Raw genomic sequence first — 18,897 nt, forward strand, 5'->3', positions numbered from 1 at the left:
GTGAAGATGTCTTTTTGATCTGGAAGGAATTGGAGGAAGCCAGGAGTACAGTGAGACAAGTTCAGAAAATTTTATCAGAATCTGACCAATCTGCTTCTCAAGATGGTATAATTTATGTTTCTTTCGAGACAGCTACCATTATATTAATGATCAACATCTTTTTGTGAGCAGTTTTGATTGCACTTTAATTTGGGGATGATTTTCTCAGAAATGTCTATATACAGGGTAGCACCTGTAATTGTTATCTAAACTTAGGATTGCTTAAAACTTTCCAATGTGAATCTCTGCTTACTATGGCTTAAACTTGCTAAACTTTAACAGATCAGGCTGAAACACACCATTTTAAGCTTACCAGTGACTAGTTTTAGAAGTTACCTGGATTTTAAGATATGGAAATTATTTTAGTGGGGGTTTTTTGTGATCTCTTCCTGTCTGCCTGAGCCAGTAAAGTTTCTGTTCTGAGTAGTGCTGAGGAAATACCTTATCCTTCTCCCATCACTGTCTTTTTGGGATAGCCTCCAACCTGGTAGCTAGTTCATTCCTCTTAAAGGGAAGAAGTGTGGGACTGCATTTTTGTAATCAAAGGTGAAGTCTGAAAACGATTCAGAATAAGCACTCTGACAACTCTTGTCTTAAGAAACATGGAAGAACACCTACATTTGTTCATTAAACCAGTAGTTCCTGCCATTATGTTTGGTCTAGAACATGACTCATTTGTTGTTCTGTGCATATTAATTGGATTGAACTCTGTTAGAGACAGAAGCATAGCTGGTTTCTGAAGTTCTGTTCTGGAAGGCTTTAACAAGGGATGGTGGCAACCTACTCAGCTCTGCTGAGATGAACATTCTCTGAGCATGCTCTGGAGCAGAATGATCCCACTGACAAGACTCAAATACTAAAAGCTTAGGAATCTGTAAAATTTAGGCAGCTTCAGCACCGGACTGCAATTGAGGGGGTGGGTTTTCAGGATGACAGCCAAGATTGCCAATGCTTATTATCTTCATTAGTCCTGGTTTTAAAATACTTACATGTTATCCAGTGGTGGGTTTTTTTTTGTGTAAGTTGATGCAAGATTCAGGTTAAATTAGCACTAGTCATGGATCATTTTGTGGAGCTCTAGTACTGCTTTTGCAGTTGCTTTTCCTTTGTGTAGGTTGAGGCTGGGGCCAGATGGCCTTTTCTGGATTATCTACTGAAGAATGCATTGTACAATTAGTTGGTCAGTAACTTGAGCTGTGTTGAGATGTGTGACTGGGGTGGTGATGATGAAGATTTGAAGCTGGGAGCTTTCTCTGGCTCCACTGGGTTTGAATTTCTGTCCTTAACACAACTCTAATTAAATCTAGAGGTGTTTTTCATCTGTGAAGGCATAATATAGTTTGTTACACTGATAAAAGCATATTCTGGCTAAGTGGGACTTCCCATATGAAATTAAACATCTCATCTGTAATGCATGTGAACAAAGAGACCACAATGAAACTCCAAGGACAGCCCTAATGTCTTGATTAATAAATTAAAGGAAACAAAACTACAGGGTTTTTTCAGTTCTTCAGCATTATTTGGCTATTGCCCATTGATTCAGACTGTAGTCTTTCAGTTTGCATGCATTTATTCCTGGTTTTGCCTTCCTGATTGGTTTAAAATGCTTTGTGGCAAAATGTCTCTACATAAAGCATGTGGAAGCAAAACCAGCAGTTTTCTTTTCAAAATTGTGTCAGCACATTTGTGACACATTTTTTTAAGGGCCAAAGCAATCATAAAGCAAATGTTTCCACACAAACAGGCTCTCATTGTGCACCTGCCCTGATGCTGGCTGAGCTCTGTGTGTGTAAGGGCAGTAGACGCCTCCAWAGATTTATTTACAGGCTCAGGATCTCACTGCTGCGGTTCTAAACTGAGTAAACATTTATACCAGCTTGGTCCACCAAAAATAAAGTGTAACAAAAGGAATTCACCCTGCTATGAGACCCACTGCCTGGTCATTTGGTTTTTTGGGATAGTGATGAGTGAGTAGAGAGTCCAGTATTGTATTATTTTATCTGTATTAACTGTAAACTGTACTGGTATTCAGAGATGTGCAGTACCCTACCTTAACATAGTCCTTGGAAAATTTATAACACAATATGACATTGTACTTTGCCTTTYGCTTTAAATAGCCATGTCCAGAAAGATTAATGTTAACCAATGGTCTCAACTGTATTTTGAATTATATGTTCTGTTGTTTCATTTTCTCAATTGATTCTCCTTGAAGTTAGACATCTTATTTAGGAATACTTTCTGGCATTTGGTAATTCAACTAAGAAAATTCCTTTTATRTGTTGATCTTCTCACTATTGTCCTTGCTCCCTGTCTTCTTGTTGGGTTTTTTCCAGTTACAAATGAATTCGTTGCAACAAGTTGTCTGATAAGAAAAACCCCACAGCCAAAGTGGAGATGATTAAAAATCACTCAGAAATATCTGTTCACTCCAGTACTGTTTGAGCAAGCAGAACAAGTTTGAAATTGTTGATTCTAGKATCAGAGTCTGTTTTTGAAAATAACTTATCCGAAATGAACCATGTTATACAGGAGATTTTGTTTGTTTTATTTTCTTTATTAGCAAACAAAGGTGATCATCCATTACCAAAACATATAACTGACAAATATTTGACTTCTGAGAAGTGGTTGCAGAAATATGGCTTGAAAGCTCAGAAGCTAACATTGCACAATGCACTTGCTGATTGTACTTTTCGCCATGTAGATGGGATTGTTGACATAAAAACTAAACCAGAGGATGAATCTTCACAAACTGATGCTGTGAGTATCATTCATTTACCCTCACATCCTTGAGCTGTTTGTTTTTTCTTTTAAAGCTTGAAAACTTCATTGATGGATGAATTGATGGTATAGTGTATGGCCTTGTTGTTTGTAGTTTTTGTTATTTGTTGTTTATTAGACCAACAATGTCTGGAAGAGCTATTTGAGAATGGCTGCTTTAAGGACGCCTTGCTGGTTCACATATAATCTAAAAAGGAGAACAGGACTGGCTTAAGCAATGCCTTGGYTTTATTTGTGTTTCTGTGGGGTGGGGCAAAGATTGCTTGTCATCTTTACAGGATCTGTTAATCTCAGCTACTGCAGTGTCTTGCAGGTCCTTAAGAAAATTTGTAATAATTTGTCTTCTATTTGTTTTTCACAAGATTTACCACTGTACTGTTTRGTAAGCCTCTGGGTTTTGCTGCAAGAATAAAACCAGTTTCTATTGACTCTTGCTAAAAGCAAATTCTGTGACCATCCTGYTCCCATTCATGTGCAAAAAGCTTGTACCTGTGAATATTAAAGGCACTGCAGAATAATATGTTTTGGAACATGGAATGTGTTTTTCTTGGTTGTAGGAGACAAAGAGGAAGATAATTCATGCAAGGTACTGTGACAAGTTTGTGCATACCCTCTGGAAAGATGGATCTGTAGTTCATGTAYATGTTACTACAGAAAAGTATAAGCAGTACAAAGAGAAAATGAGGACAGCTCTCAGACGAGTGGAAAGAAGGTTAGTGTTCTGTCACATAAAACCAGTTTGATTATTTTACATGAGTGYTGAAAACTTTGACATTTACTGTCATTGTAAGTTGAAGTGGTTGGTAAACTGACAGCAGCAGTACTAAGCCACAAGACTATTTTAAATCTGAATCTTTTATGTAGGATTTCTTAGTAGACATATAAGAAAACTCTTAAGGACTTTCATCTTTTGTTCTCCTTCTGAAACACAGGTATGAAAGTCAGTCTGGACATTTTTGAATTGCTCCTAAAAGTTCCAAAAAGTATTTGGATTGTAGGATGGCAGACAACTTCATGACTCATCAGTGAAACTTAGCACACATTCATCCTGTGCACCTAGGATCCCTTGTGACACCAAGAGGCACAGCTTGGCTTGTGCCCCTACTRATAGTGGTTCTCTGCCCTTTCTGCAATGTCGAAGACAAGTTTGAATAGTCTAGGTCAGAGTCAGGGCATGATTTATTAAGTAATGCACATGATCAGAAGTTCAGTGCTCWAACTAGCCCCCTAGTTTACATTGCTTCAGCTGACACTTAGGTTTTGTATGACATCTACAAAAAAATAAGCATTCTAAGGAAAACCCATTGTAGAACAGAAAAAATAAATGTTGCCTTCTGTTTTGTATACTTGGACAATGAGACGTCTCATGGAAACAAGCAGGACATGAATTTTCATTTTATTGGTGAATTTTTCATTTTAGTGCTGCTTCCCTACCAAAAGCATAACAGCCTAGCTATATTTAGCAAGTCAAACAGAGTTTTGTTATTCCTTCTAGTTTATCTTCATCTTACTGTATTTAGGATAACATTCACATACTTTCAATGGAAAATTTGAGATAAGCAGTTTTGGTGAGCATGTATTTTTGAAATCCAAGTCAAGATTAAGGGCTTGCTGTTTTGGATGTTTAACTAAATGTTAAAAAGTCTGGGTAGACCTCATCAAACCCTTTGGGGGAAATAACTAATGACAAAATAGCTCTCAGTAGCTAATGTAATAGGATCTTTAAGTGTCCATGATACCATTTTTTTGAAACCTTTTGTGGAGATGAGTATTTTCCCCAGGGCCATTATGTCCTCTGTGTTAAATGTCTCTGTTTCAGAGTATATGAGTATTTTATGACTGTCAAGGGAAATCAGATTTGGACTTGCTGCAGCSATTTACTGAAGAAATGTTCTTGTGCACAGCAGTATGTATGCACACATTTAGCTGGCAGGCACACTCCTATCCTGTTTATAATGTAAGTCTAAGTCTGTATTTAAGGCTCAAGGTCCACAAACCATTGAAGCATCTGTGTTATATTAGGACTCTCCAAATGCTTAAGTTCCTTGGAGAATAGGTTCTCAAGTGGTTTCCTGAGAAGGGAGGCATAATAGCATAAGCCTAAATGATTTACTGAGATGAGTCTGGAGAACAGATACAAGGACAATAGTTATAGTTGCTTTCACACTGGATTCCCCAGCYCTAATGATCTGAAAACTGACTTTAGAAAGGTGCCGTATTGTTTTGTCTTTTTTATTTGTCTGTCTCCAGATTTCTACTGGAATTAAAAACTAAAAATGTCTTTTATATGTTATGCAGGGCCAGGGACTGATTCATCAAGGCCTTCTGACAGTGACTACTAACAGGTGCTTAGGGAAAGAGAATAAGGGGTACAGCAGTGCAAAAAGATCCTACCTTTCAGATTCTGGTACACAGAGCTCCAAAGATGCTACAAAACAGGTCTTGATATTTTTTTTTCCTCCCCCAGGATTAAGTGGCTTCAACAAGGAAGCAGAAGGCTTTTTGGGAATGTAGTTGAAGATGATGTCTATATTCTTATTGATACATCCCAGTCTATGAACAACAAGCTGCCACTAGTGAAGGAAAAAATATTTCAGCTCATACAGGTATGACTGTGAAGGCTGAGGATCATTTTAGAGTAAGCTGATCTTTTCTGAATGGCTGTTACTCTACTTTAATTTRTTTTTTAAATTATTTTTTAAAAATAGCAGCTTTATAAAAACATTTTGATTTTCCTTCATGTGTTCATTTTTTAATTAAGAATGTATATCTTCCTCTCATTTATACAACTATTTGAAAAAAGCTGAAGAAATGTTAAAAATTAAAAAGGCTTAAGTAGTTCTTTCCCTCAAGCCACTTCTCTTCTAAAAGAAAAAACAAACAAACAAACAAACACCAACAACAAAGAAACCCCAAACCAAAACCAAGCTATTCAATGAAATACCTGTTGGCGTTTCCATTTCTACTTTTAAGCAATGTCATCCAGTTCCATTGGCTTGTTGTGATTTGTAATGTGTGTTCTGTATTCACTTTCGTGCWTCTACAATAGAGGGTGTAGAATATTTTGAAGTTCCTTGCATCTCACAGTGACTCAGAACTTTGCAAAGGGACTTAAAAAGTGCAGAAGTATCTCAAAAGCTATGAGTACTGGGAGACACACCTAAGACAAGATTTGTCTTGCCTAGTTTTTGAAGTCTAAAATTATGTCACCTAAGCTTACATTAATATTTCAGAGATATGATTAATCTTAWTTTTTTTAATACTAAGAGAAATAGCTGAAGTAAAAATTTAGTCTGTCATCAGTAGCAATCATTAGTAGAACTAGACAAATTAAAACTATGACAGAGAGGTTTTTGAGCTAAGTGCTCAAGTCATAGGACATAGTATCTTGGGGTCCTCTAAGCAGACCAGCACTAAAAATGTCTTAGATACTGTGCCAGAATTACTGTTTCACAGTCAGCTGCACAAAAATTGTGATGAAAGGGAAGACTTCAGTCTCTAAAAGTTTGTACTCATACAAATTTTTCCTGACTTATAACTYCTGTCCAAAAGCAACTTCAGCAAATTCATGATTTTTTCCTGCTGTCCTAGTTCCCCTTGCCAGTGCTCTTCATATGATTCTTGTTCTCCTCCTCTAARTGGTGTCTTTCTTTCTGATTTCAATTTCCTCTGGTAATCAGTGATAATCTCTTTCTTACACCACTGATCATGCCCAGTTTCATCTTTCTCCTTCAAGCTCTCCTAAGTTTTTGCTGTTCAAAATGTTTGAGAAATACGATTATGTGGTTATAATTTTAAGCAATCTTATAAGTTGCAAGAAATAATCRTCTCTGGTTTTGTATGTCTCTCTCTACACCGTAATTTTAATTCATTTTCATATTCTTTCCTTTAATAGTAGGTAAAATTCAGGTACTGTCTCTTGCAGGAACAACTGAGACACAAGAAGAGATTTAACTTTGTGAAATTTAGTGCCCAAGCAGTGGCATGGCAAGAGAAACTTGCTGAAGTTAATGAGGAAAATTTGCAAGATGCTTGGCTTTGGATAAAAGGGCTTAAGGTAATATGGCAACTAGTTATCATAAAGCGTGTTTGTTCAAAGTTGCATAGGTTTCTCTTCTTTCTGTGTGGCTGGGGTGATTTTGTATAGACTAAGTATTTGACTTGAGTAAGCTGAAAATATAGATGATGTATGAACTTAAGTACATCTGAATACAATGTATCTGTCAGGTATAATAATCCTTTAAMAATGGACCTCTTTATAAGATCATATGTCTCAAGCTGCAGCCTGCTATGTTTAGTAGCCACAATGCGAGCATTGGCCAATTTGAATTCCGTAGGAACCATGACAGTGCTCAGCCCCTGTGTCGAAATTTGTCATTCTTGCTGCAGGGCTGCTGCATGGATGAGAGGTGTTGGTGGCAAACTTACAGCTCAGAGGTGGCACAGGAAACCAATGCCAGCAAACTGAAGAAGCATTTCTAGACCCTTTTGATGATAGACAGCTAACTTTAGGTGCTGTAGAAACATGAGAACAAACATACTCAGACCAAACATCTGTCTATCTACCCAGTATTCTTTCTCYGACAGTGGCCAARATCTGAGGATTTTTCCCTGAAACAGAGCAGAACTGCTTGTAGTCAGCTACAGTCATCCACTGGATTTTAACTATCAGCAGCTTTAGGACCACTTAACGTGTAAAATGTGGACAGCAACGTTATGAGCACAGGACTGGAAATCAGTCATATAATGGTATAGATACATCCCACATTATGTTTTCTAACACAAACTCTCATGTTCATGTAATAAAACTCCTCAGCATTATGACAGCTCTTCTTCAGACTTAATATATTCCTGGGGATGAGGGAATTGGGGAAGCTATGTAATATCTCTGAGACGACAAAGCAAGATCAGTAATTTGGTATTCAGACCAACACGCAGAGAAAAGGAAGTATTAGCGTGGCCTCTCTGAGGGGTGTATTTAGCCTAATTTTGCTGCCTTCCCTGAGATTTGAAAACTTGGCTCTGTTTAAGGCATTTAAGTTGTACAGCATCATGAAAGTTCAATACTTTGAACTACCATGTTTTCATACCATAATGTGTATGCATTTGTGAATGGCCTTTTCTGTATTATTTATAAAATTGTGTATTTTTGATTATTAATTTCATTTTAAGTTTGGACCTAGATATCTGAAATGGAATAGGGAATGACACAAGAAGAGTCTACTTTCTTTCGGGGATGACATCTGCTGCTGACCTTTTAGCCTCTTGTAAGCATTGCAGGAGTAAGTTTGAGATCAAAAAGCTGGTTTTACAGCTGAAACGAACAGAGGATTGCTCTGGAATAATTATCAGAGTAGATCCTTTGATCCTATTTTATGCTTTTTGGTCCCACGATTATTAATAAGGAAGCTGAGATATAAACATAACTATCTGGTCCTTAAAAATCCTTTAGAAGTGATAACATTTAAATTATTTAAAATGGTAGTAATGTTGTAGGGGTAGAAGTTTAAATATGTCATCATTGTTTGAATACTGATAAAAGCAGTGTTCATTTGTAACGGTAGCAATTGAGAAACCTAAAATGAACAGCTTTTATCATAAGGTACATGGTTATTTTCTGCACATGATCAGAATCCACCCAATGTTCTCATGATGTAAAAATAAGTGAGAGAAGCTTTTTTTGCTTCAAATCAGTTCAAAACTATTATCAAAAAGACCCAGGATGGCCCATTTACAAATGTGAGAGATGTGTCTAAAACTTTATAATGCTTACTAAGACATCAGGAATATTAAATAAATTTAACAGAAAGAAAATGGCTGGTTATTTCCTATGAGTGGGTACTAGTAAGGATTGCTTGTGAGTTGAAAGATAAGATTATAAAGCAGATGAATTATYGTGTTGCCCTACAGAATAACTCTCAGAGTGTACCTCCTATTCCATTTTACCTGATTTCCTTCTCCCCATTTTAGTACAACTGTTTGCTGGTAGGAAGGATTGGAAGAAGTTTTAAAACAATTAAAGACTGAAGAAATAATGCTATCTCTTAACATATTTTTGCATGTATGGGTATGGGTCAATTGTTAGAGATTTACATATATCTTCTGGAATGCCTTGGTGTAAATACTGAGTCTCTTCTCGCACCACTACAATCCTCACTGCCCTCCAGAGCAGTACTCAGGTGTTATACAAGCATAAAMCAGACTCTTACCTTTTTAGAGGTTTTGCTTTGGTTCTATTAAAAGACTAAGACTTGACGGAATAGTTTTCCATACTGGTAAAACCTTACATATACCTTTACTTTATAAGGTTTTGTACAAAATGTTTGAAAGTTGGACATTTGAAAATATAAAATTCAGGTTTTAGGTTCCAAAGCCATGAAATGCATTTCATTAAGTTTAGTGTAAAAAGAAGAAAGATAGTTCAATCACTAAGTGTGAAAATGACACAGGAAAGTGCGAGTATTACTCCAATTGAAATTTTTAGTGAAGATGGTACTAGTTTGCATGTTTTGTTGCTATAGCTAACTTTCATGCTAAAATATAAATGGCATTTATGTTAATGTACCAAGGAGGTAGATGGGAGAGAGTGTGGAAAATATGTTTGGAAAACCAAGAACTCCTTTACCAGTTTTTGAGAAATAAACTTGTACAACTCTTCTGTGCAACTGTTGAACTGTTTGATTGAGTAAAATATGTGTTTTGAGGGAGTGTGATGAGTTGGCAAGCAGAAGCATCRGTGGGGAAAATGAAGACAATGTATCTTTTGTCTCACATCTTCTAYCTGTTTATAGTCTTTATAGTGATTGCTTTTACTTGTACAGCTCAGATTTCTGCTGCCAGCAGTTTGCTTATGTGTTTGCATAAGCACTGAATACCAATCTGGTACCAATTTATGTTTCTTTGACAATTGCTTAGATTTTTCTAGCTACATGACGTAAATGTTTTCACCATTTTATTAGTCATTTTGGTTCTGTATTATCCCTTTTATCAGTACACTGTCATTATGAATTTACAAACAGTGGCAAAGAACTGTTGGTATTTATAGGTGGTTCTTTTTCTCTTTGGTTTCCTAGGTTGGAAGTTCCACAAATACTCTCAAAGCTCTCCAGATTGCTCTTGCTGATACTGACACTCAGGCTATTTATCTCTTGACTGATGGGAGACCTGACCAGGTATTTCTAAAATGAGAAAACAGGAAATGTAGAAAAGTGGTGTTAGAAGTTGGAATTATGAGATGAATATCATGCCTGAAATATTGAGTSTTATGGAGTCTCTTGGATGTTTATTGTCATTGTTTCACAGTTTTTCTAGCTAAGAGCATACATTAATATTTTGCCAAAGAATAATTTGGCTTCATGTGCACTTGTTCATATTCTTATTTTTAATATTTTATTAAGCTCAAAATTAGTGAATAAGTGATTTCTTTTTACCTGGTTAATGATGTCTTGTATGATTTACATTATACCTTTTTAACAGTTAAAAAAAGGAAATGGCCAMTATTGCTTTTAACTATTACACTGCAATCAACACAGCAGTTGTATTGCAAACATTGTTTAATTTGTCAAGATTTTTGAGTACTTTGAACAACTGAAGCATTATCASGATTTGGAGAACTGAGTCAATAATTTTTCTCTATGAGATTTTAGACATGGTAGATCTACTTTTTCACCTAATTTTTATTTCTTTATGGGAGGAGGAAGCTACCTTTCCTATTTTCTCAGACTCTACTTTGTTTCCTGGTATTGAATCAATTTTTCTTCGAATTAATTTAGCTTCTTAAAAATATCTATACTAGTAGACTTCCAAAAATATTTATATATAAATATATCCAGTGATACTAAACACTAATGTAGTAGTTTAATTTCCTATGCATTAGTAATTTCTTTTAAACTTCAGAAACAAGAGTAGTGATTATATTACAATTTAAATCATGTGCCTTAATGTATTATCAATCTTTCAAAATCCATTTAAAATTAGCTYATTTTATGTAATTATGAAATAGCAATCTGTATAAAGTGGATGCTTTTAACTGATGTATATCTGTCTCTGAGCAACAGAATGACTGGATAAATTCTTAGAAATTCTCCATGTTTTGGTGTTTCTAGATGCAACATTTTCAAACTAAGGGTTTTTTTTTATTTTCAGCCCCCTCCAATAATTTTGGCTGAAGTCCAACTTCATGGTAAAATTCCCATCCATACTGTATCTTTCAACTGTGATGATATAGAAGCCAATAAATTTTTGTATGAACTATCAACACAAACAGAGGGACGGTTTCATTATTACAACATTTATTCGACTGATCCTGATAGTGCAGAGTTTATTGTTGTGAGTATCTGAAAATAAATGTAATTGCTGCTCCTTGCTACTAGGAGGAACAATGATTTGTATTATTGTGAATTCATATTACAGTAGATTACTAAAAAAAAAGACTGTTAATCCTAGTCAGATTTGAAGTGACATGAAAGCAATAATAKGATCTTTTTTGGCTTGTGAAATTTTTCTAGACCACAACAGAAATGCCTAAATAGAATGCAAAGTAAATTTGTAGTGCTATTGTTGCAAACACATTCTCTATCCCCTGACCCCCTCAACTGAAAACTGAAACCTGAAAGTACGTGTAGACCAAATCAGCTTTGGAACAAACACATGATCTCTGCTGTTTCAGAAATAAGTTWCTGTTTAAAATGAAAATATGTTTTGTATCCTCTTAATAAATAAGAGAATGCAGAGCTGAATTTGAATGATAATGAATGAATCTGTGCATTTTGTTACAAGTTTATTCTACAGTAGCTGCTGGGGAGAGATCTAYTGGGAGTAAAATGATTAGAATAGCAGTCATCTATCAAGTGTGACTAAGCAGCTCAACAATCCCCAATAGGAAATTTCTGAATAGACTAACAGAAACACCCATTTGAAACATGTTCTTGCTTTTAATTAAAGTTAATTGATTGCATAGATTTCAGAAATAGTGGTAGTGGAACCATGAGARCAAGCAGGAGCAAGACAGTAGCAGGAAATTTGAACTTTGCAGACTCCCATTAGAAGGAACATGTGAAAATAATCCAGCTCTTGAAAAATACCAGTGTAGGGGTAAATTTCAGTGATTCTGCTGGTATGAACTGTGTGACGTGGCTAATGTTGGAAAAATGAGGGCCAGAGTCTATTGTACATCTCCATACTTGGAGATGGGAGCCTGTGGTCCTGTGGGAGCTATAAAGGGATCCTTGTTGGAATTTCCTTCCTGTTTCCCCCTCTAGTCCAAATGATTCCCAGTCAGTTAYAATGTTCACTTGAAGAGTGTGTTTTTTTGCCTTCCTGGGGCAGTATTTGATACAGCCAAGATCTGTAGAACGACAGGTTACTCCTTATAATGTACATTATTTGTATTGTATTTTATTTATTTGCTTTTTTATTTTCTTGCTTGCTTGAAATGAATGAAGCTACTGGCCTCATTTCCTTATTCAGAAATACAGCTGTTCATATCTCAGGGGGTAACTGGCTAGTTAGGGAATGCTTCTTGTTTTCCTAGAAAGGAAAAATAATATGAAGGGCTGTAATGCCAAGCACAAGAGCCTACCAGAAAAAGTATACAAGATTTGAAAGCTGTCTGAGTCATTATTCAGAATTATTATCAGAACTTGCATAGTTTCAGTTCAGAAATGGAACATATTCAGGAGTWATAGTACTAAAACATTTTGTTTTCTTTGTGTTAGAATGAAGACATACATCTTTTGAAAAGAGAAATAGATCAAGGAGAGAAAGATTTAGAGAAAGTGAAGACCTTTCATGAGAAAAGTCTGATGATGAATTCTTATAATGAAGAAAATTATCCAGGGAATAAGTATGTCTTCATACTGTTACTTTGTTAATAACAGATGGTAACTATCTATTACATCTCTCCTTTTTACACTGCCTTGYATTTTTAACCTCTGACATTCTCTTTTAAAATGAAAGGTTGTTGATTTCTTATTTTGGGGATTTTTAAAACAGCCAAGCTAATGAAAAAGAAAAATTTGGAAAAATGTAATAATGCTGTCATGCCTGAAACATAATTAACTCAAATATACCAATAGTCTCAACATATTACAAATAATTAAAGCAAAGAGGGGATTTTTTTTTCTCTAATACATGGTAAAGTTGCTCCCTCTGACCTAGACAATTCACGAAACATTATTGTCATCTAAATAGAGCTGGCTTGGTGCTTCATGACTAAATTGTTGATCATTAGGATATGCTTATTGAAACATAAATTAGGTACAAATATATTTATGTATTTATTTGTGCAGTGATAGTGAAAACCATAAAAATTGCATTAAAAGAAATCAGATTTTTTAAGACAGAAATATATTTAAAACAGTAAATTAAAGATATGAAAATAAAGTAAAATTGAGTAAAAGTAGACAGTGATATCTTATGATTTCATATGTGTGGAAGGGCAGGTAGAATGTCCAATATGAAAATATTTGAAAGTGTTTATTTCATAACTTGCATACTTCATTTTTTGTTAATGCTGAGACATAGATATATATGTATGAGTGTGTATATATACATTTATATCCGCTTATATATGTGTGTGGCAGGTATTTTCATTGCTAATGGTAGGCCTACTTAGCACTGGGATTCAAAGTAGCTGTTACAGAACATTCTGTCCATATTAAAAATATACGAGGGAGTTACCCTAAAAGTAATGAACATCTTTTAAATAAACTAAGAAATTACTTTTAAATAATTAAAAAACTTAAGAATATTTTAACCTCCTTTGAACTCTCCTTTGAAATGCATATTAGTAGAACAGAGAAAATACTTTGCACTGTTTGAAGCATTTGAAATCAGTGTTTAAATTACCAGAGAACTTCAGCATAGTGTTTTTTAATCAGTGTTAAAAATTTGCARTAATTTCTTTTTGTCCCTTACAAGCAGTAATCACAAGCAGACACAYGCTGTGTTTCTGTATCTAAACACATTGAAGAGCTGAGTACTTTTCTTAACAGAACTCCATGCAGTGCTTCAGAAGAACCATCAGTGCCATCACATGAGCAAACSCGGCAAAGCAGTGCTGACAGTCCAGCCCAAAGAAAGCAAGCATTATATGCAAGTAAGACTCAAATGAGCTGTAGCAGAATTCATGCACTAACTTGAAAAGATTCTGTTGCAAATAGCAAAAATCATCACTTGTTTTGGGGAGAAATTAAGTATTTGCTGACTTAAGTAATCATAATTTWAAAAATCTTAACTTCTCTTCATCTCTACTTTTAGATGAGCCATCTTACTCATTTGGCCCAAACAGACAAACAAATGTCTTCTCATTTGTGCTTTGTTGCAGGCCCTGCCATGGAAAACCAGCTATTTTAGCAGAACATTTTGAAAACTCTGTAAACAGTTTTTTAACAGTTGATATTAAACCCTAATGACTTTTAATTCTAAAAAAGTACATTATTGGCAACAATGAAGAGATGATCTGTATTTCATCATTACAGCATTACTTTCACTAATGTTTCCTCTTGCTACTCTAGTTATACTACATTTCTCCTGGAAGTGTCCCCTGTATGCAGTCTGAAACCAAATTTACCCAGATGAAATAAAATAAACCCTCATTSTTGGGGAAAGTACAAAGTACAATTTAGTGTTGAAGTAGTTTTGTGTTTGAGGTCTTGTGTAGGCAATCCCTTAAAAACTGAATCCCAAAGAGGAACTCAAAAATTCCAGGCATGTATTTGAGCAGCAAGTTTGCACTTCCTTTCTTTCCCTTTCAACAACTACAGATGAAACAAAGACGAGTCTGCTGCAAATCCCGAGCCRTGGTGTGAAATCTAGGGAAGGAAGACCAAAGGAAGGAGAATCTCCAGAGGAAAAGAGTTCTTCTGTCAGGAAGGGTGTGAAATGCACAACCATTCTCAAAGGCGAGTTGGCAGAACAAGAGGCTTCGAGTGGGGCAGTTGATAACATTTCTTTCATTACATCATTTGTACCTAACGGTGCCTCATTTGGTGCAAAACTGTGCACGTCTGCAGTACAAAGAATTGAAACTCAGCAGAGATGCAGAGYTGTACATGAAGTTGTGTATTGTGACAGTGTCCTTACTCCTGCCAGTTCCCAAACTAGAAGTTTACAACAGGATTTTCAATWGGACTTAGAAATTCATCCAGATAGTATTAATTTCTTTCAGTAATTAGACCAACTCTGAACTTTATGATGCATCCTCTAAGTAATTCTAAAACCTTACCTATGACACTTGAAGATGTTTTAAAATTACTTTTTTACATTTCAGCATCTTGTGTTTAGTTTTTTATATATCTTTATATTATTTTTATCTTCTTATATTATTTTATATAATTTTTATGTATCTTTTTCATAGTGGTGTACCTTAAATTAGCTACTCCTGTCTATCTCATCAGTGATAGTACTTGATATGGGAAATAAAATGGTTAATCTTTGATTTTGGTCAAAAGTAAATAAACTGAAACAAATTTGAGTTTCAAAAATAAATTGCATACCTATTTAATACATTTCCTCKCTGGTTAATTAAGGCTCATGAGGCATATGATAACACTATTACTATTGATCAAGCACCAAGAAACTGAGGAAAACTAATTCTTATTGATTGATTTAGCAAGTGAAATGTTGCCTAGTCTGTATGTCATGCTGCTTGTAGTCTCAAACTAAAAAATGGTGCTATTATATGGCAACTTATTTATGCATATTTTTGTGTGCACAGAACCTCAAGAATAACAAAATGCAAATGTTTTYTCTTAGATCTGAAAATGCAGAATGTGGAAAGGACATCTAAAAGGTATGTGTGTACATAAATAAATGTGTAACAAAACTTATAGYTTATATTTTTCTCCAGTCATTTCAAGCCTTTCAAATGTATTTCTACCTTGTGCTACATCTCACAGTCTCTCTTTTCTAGCTCTCTAGATATCTCTTCAKCTCTTTGGTTAAAGACCCATGGCTTGGTTGCTAGGCGACTCACCATCATGGATGCCRTAGCTCCTACAACTGACCCTCATAGTACCAAAGACATCCCAGTTCTGGACAAGCATGTAGTTTCTAAAGCATTTGATAAGGTAAAACTCTTACACTGTTCGAAAGCTGAAACAAATCTTGGTAGTGTTTTATAAGGAATTAAAAAAATTAATTTCTATTAATATCATAGTAGCATTATCTGGTATTGTAGATAGTTGATGTGCACTAATTGTATAATTCATATCTGAATGTTCATTCATGCATCATTAAGAAGATAAAAGTAATAGTTAATAGTAGTACTTCTTGCATTCTTTACCCTTAAGTTCTTTCACAGTTGCAGCTACCAGCTGATGGCAGTGTGCAGCCACCAGGTGTTTGGCAATTTCTTCAGCACCACAGGCTCCACTGATACTTATTAATTCACTGGAGTATGTATTTTATTTCCTACAGTATTTGGAAAATGGTGCACACTTTGTGGATATGTGCATTCTCAATGTCTACATGTAAGTGCTAAGACCTTTTGAAAGTATTGTAATGCAGTAATTAAAATTAAACTTTGATAGGTGTAGACAGTTGTAAGATGGCACAAAATTTTTGGTGAATTGTGTATCATAAAGCTCTAATTGCCATTCCACTTAAAGGAAATCCATTTCATGGCAAGTTGCTCTAAGTTTTTTTGTGTGATGCATCCTACAAAAGTCATATGAATATRCTGCAGCTCGTTTTAATTAATAAAAACTTTTTCTTTAAACAATACACAAAGAAAAAGCTAGACAGAATTTTTTTAAATAATAAAGAATGAATAAGGGATTTGTAAAAGAATGTGGTGTAGTACTAAGTAAAAGATAACAAATGTACATAATTGTACATTTAAAAGTTTTTATGCTTGTTTTTTACATTTAGGAACAGGAATTTTTGCTAAGTCATGTAGACTGTGGAAAGAAAACCAGGTGCTCTCTTTTGGTAAAACCAGTTCCTCTCCTTTGGTAAAACCAAGTCAAACCACAATCTGTAAGGATTTTTTTGTAAGTGTGTTTAAAAAAAAAATAGAGTTAAAATGTCTTTTTATATGAGAGCATTTAATAAGGCACATTTTGACATTTCAGATGTAAAAGTGCCATTTTTCAAAAAAATTCAGACATCCAATGATTACAAAACTCTGCAAAATGATCTAATGTAAATGTCAAACAAAAGACATGAATTTCACGTAACTTTTACATCTCATTTGTGAGCAGTCACTTCTTTTTCCATCTTCTTCTGAATATATCTAAGAGGAGCTCTTTCTTCCATGTTTCTCAGTGAAGAGCCCTTTAAGTCTTTTACAGACAACTSTTRCAAAAAAACAAAAGCASTCTGTAAAAACAGACTGTCKTTGAAAATGGTCTAAAATWTGATTTAGMGWGTATTGTATACAAGTAGTTTTTAAYGRCAATTCATAGSAGCTCCTGGTAGCTAGTTCTAGTTCTGGAATCAATTAAGTTCAGTGTTATTTGAATAAACAAGTGCTGTACAGAATCCAAACAGTGATCYATGGGCTTTCTTTAGATTCAGGAATGTAAAGGTGATATAATAATTTCTGTAATTTCTTCATACCTGATAATCTCCATTAGTTGTGATCAGACACTTACGTTCTCAGGCAGTGGAGAATTATTGTTCTATGTGTAGAGGAATGTAGTTTTCTGATTCTGAAACTGAGTATAGAAAAGAAAAAAAAAGGCTGAGGGTTGCACACAAGGTGAAAGCAGCAGAATTTATGAGCTACAGAGCCCACTTTACCTCAAGCTTCACGCCAGCATATGSAGAAAATAGGGTGAGACTAGACATAGAGCTTGAGTAGGAGACTTTAAGGTGATCTTGATTCTTCTACTACTCAGAAGATTTCATTGAAAATAATAAATRTACAGGTAATTTAACATTCTTCTTTCTGAGATCTTCGTTTTCTTGGTGTGGAATGCAGATATCTTTGTTTGCTTTTGAGGGGCTAGTATAATTTTTTGTCTTTAGCCTTTGCCAGTAGTGATGATGGRATAACTATGAACAGTTTTCTTTGCCTTGGAGATGCACCAAGAAAAAGGTTTCTATGACAACTACTCATTAACAAAAGGCTGACCTRTTGTTTTCAGTTCTCTGCGATCTGTCAGTTTCACCTGATTTATTTCAAAGAAATTAATTTATTAAACTACCCATTCAGATTCATATTCAGAAAATAAARATGGCTTGGGAGCTTGTCTAAATTATGCTGTGGTAATTCTGGAGGAAAACTTACCAGTAGAATCGTGGGAGTATATGCGCAGGTTGTGTCATTGTACATACAAGTTAGCAAGTCATGGAGTTTTGACTCARTACATTGCTCAAAAGAATTACATTCAACAAAAACATCTTTCTTTAGTCTAAAATAAGAAAAATTTCAGAGTGTTATTGTGCTTTGGTTTTTGTCTTTAAGATTTTGAAATTTTGGGTTTGAAATAAAAGCCATTTTGAAACAAGTGAAGTCTTTTAATGTGAAAGTTAAAGTGTTTAATTTAGAAAATGACAAAACATTTTGGCAATAAAGAAGTTTCCCTGTGATTTCTATCATCTGATCTGTCAAATTTTACTTGTGAGCGTTTTTTTTGTTCTTAAAGCATGCATAGTATTTCAAGTTTAGTRTTTGCTGAGATCGCATTCCATTCTGGTTTTTGTCTTCAAAAGTATAATAATGTGCTTATGATTGTCTGCCCCCATATTCTATTCRAAGTGTTTTATAAACTATATTAAATATTCATGTTGCAAATTATGCTGTTTGTACTTGAAATTACTCTGGGAATTTRTAAGGCAAGGTAGAAGTGGGCTCCTACATGGTGAGGCCCTGCTGAACTTCTATTAACTTGGTTTGAGTAACATTCTGACAATCATGGCATGACAAAACTTGAGGATGGGYCATCACTTCCCTGCCTTTCAGCTTTCAAACTTCACCTGGAGATGACAAGTAGCCAGGTTTCAGTGCTYGGAATTATGGGCAGAGATTTACCTCATCTGTCTCCGATAAGATACTTCACTGACACGTTCCCATTGTCTTCAGCTTCTGAGTGATTTTAAGATTAATTTAATATTAGGAGCTTTGATGTGATC

The 18,897-nt window shown here is 34.9% G+C and overlaps 1 protein-coding gene across 1 annotated transcript in view; it reads left to right on the forward strand.

The window, feature by feature from the left end:
* VWA3B (von Willebrand factor A domain containing 3B) overlaps positions 1 to 18,897 on the forward strand; it is a 63,306-nt gene that overhangs the window by 24,806 nt on the left and 19,603 nt on the right. Inside the window, exons 9-20 of the mRNA XM_057384809.1 lie at positions 7 to 105; positions 2,600 to 2,796; positions 3,375 to 3,529; positions 5,285 to 5,423; positions 6,743 to 6,874; positions 9,891 to 9,989; positions 10,963 to 11,145; positions 12,534 to 12,661; positions 13,812 to 13,915; positions 14,583 to 14,747; positions 15,574 to 15,610; positions 15,731 to 15,887. Of these exons, the coding sequence (XP_057240792.1) occupies positions 7 to 105; positions 2,600 to 2,796; positions 3,375 to 3,529; positions 5,285 to 5,423; positions 6,743 to 6,874; positions 9,891 to 9,989; positions 10,963 to 11,145; positions 12,534 to 12,661; positions 13,812 to 13,915; positions 14,583 to 14,747; positions 15,574 to 15,610; positions 15,731 to 15,887 (1,595 nt within the window). The remainder of the gene's footprint in view (positions 1 to 6; positions 106 to 2,599; positions 2,797 to 3,374; positions 3,530 to 5,284; positions 5,424 to 6,742; positions 6,875 to 9,890; positions 9,990 to 10,962; positions 11,146 to 12,533; positions 12,662 to 13,811; positions 13,916 to 14,582; positions 14,748 to 15,573; positions 15,611 to 15,730; positions 15,888 to 18,897) is intronic.

The sequence above is a fragment of the Malurus melanocephalus genome, unplaced genomic scaffold (genome assembly GCF_030028575.1).
Source record: "Malurus melanocephalus ecotype Western Australia unplaced genomic scaffold, MMel_1.1 scaffold_747, whole genome shotgun sequence".
NCBI classification, from domain to species: Eukaryota; Metazoa; Chordata; class Aves; order Passeriformes; family Maluridae; genus Malurus; species Malurus melanocephalus.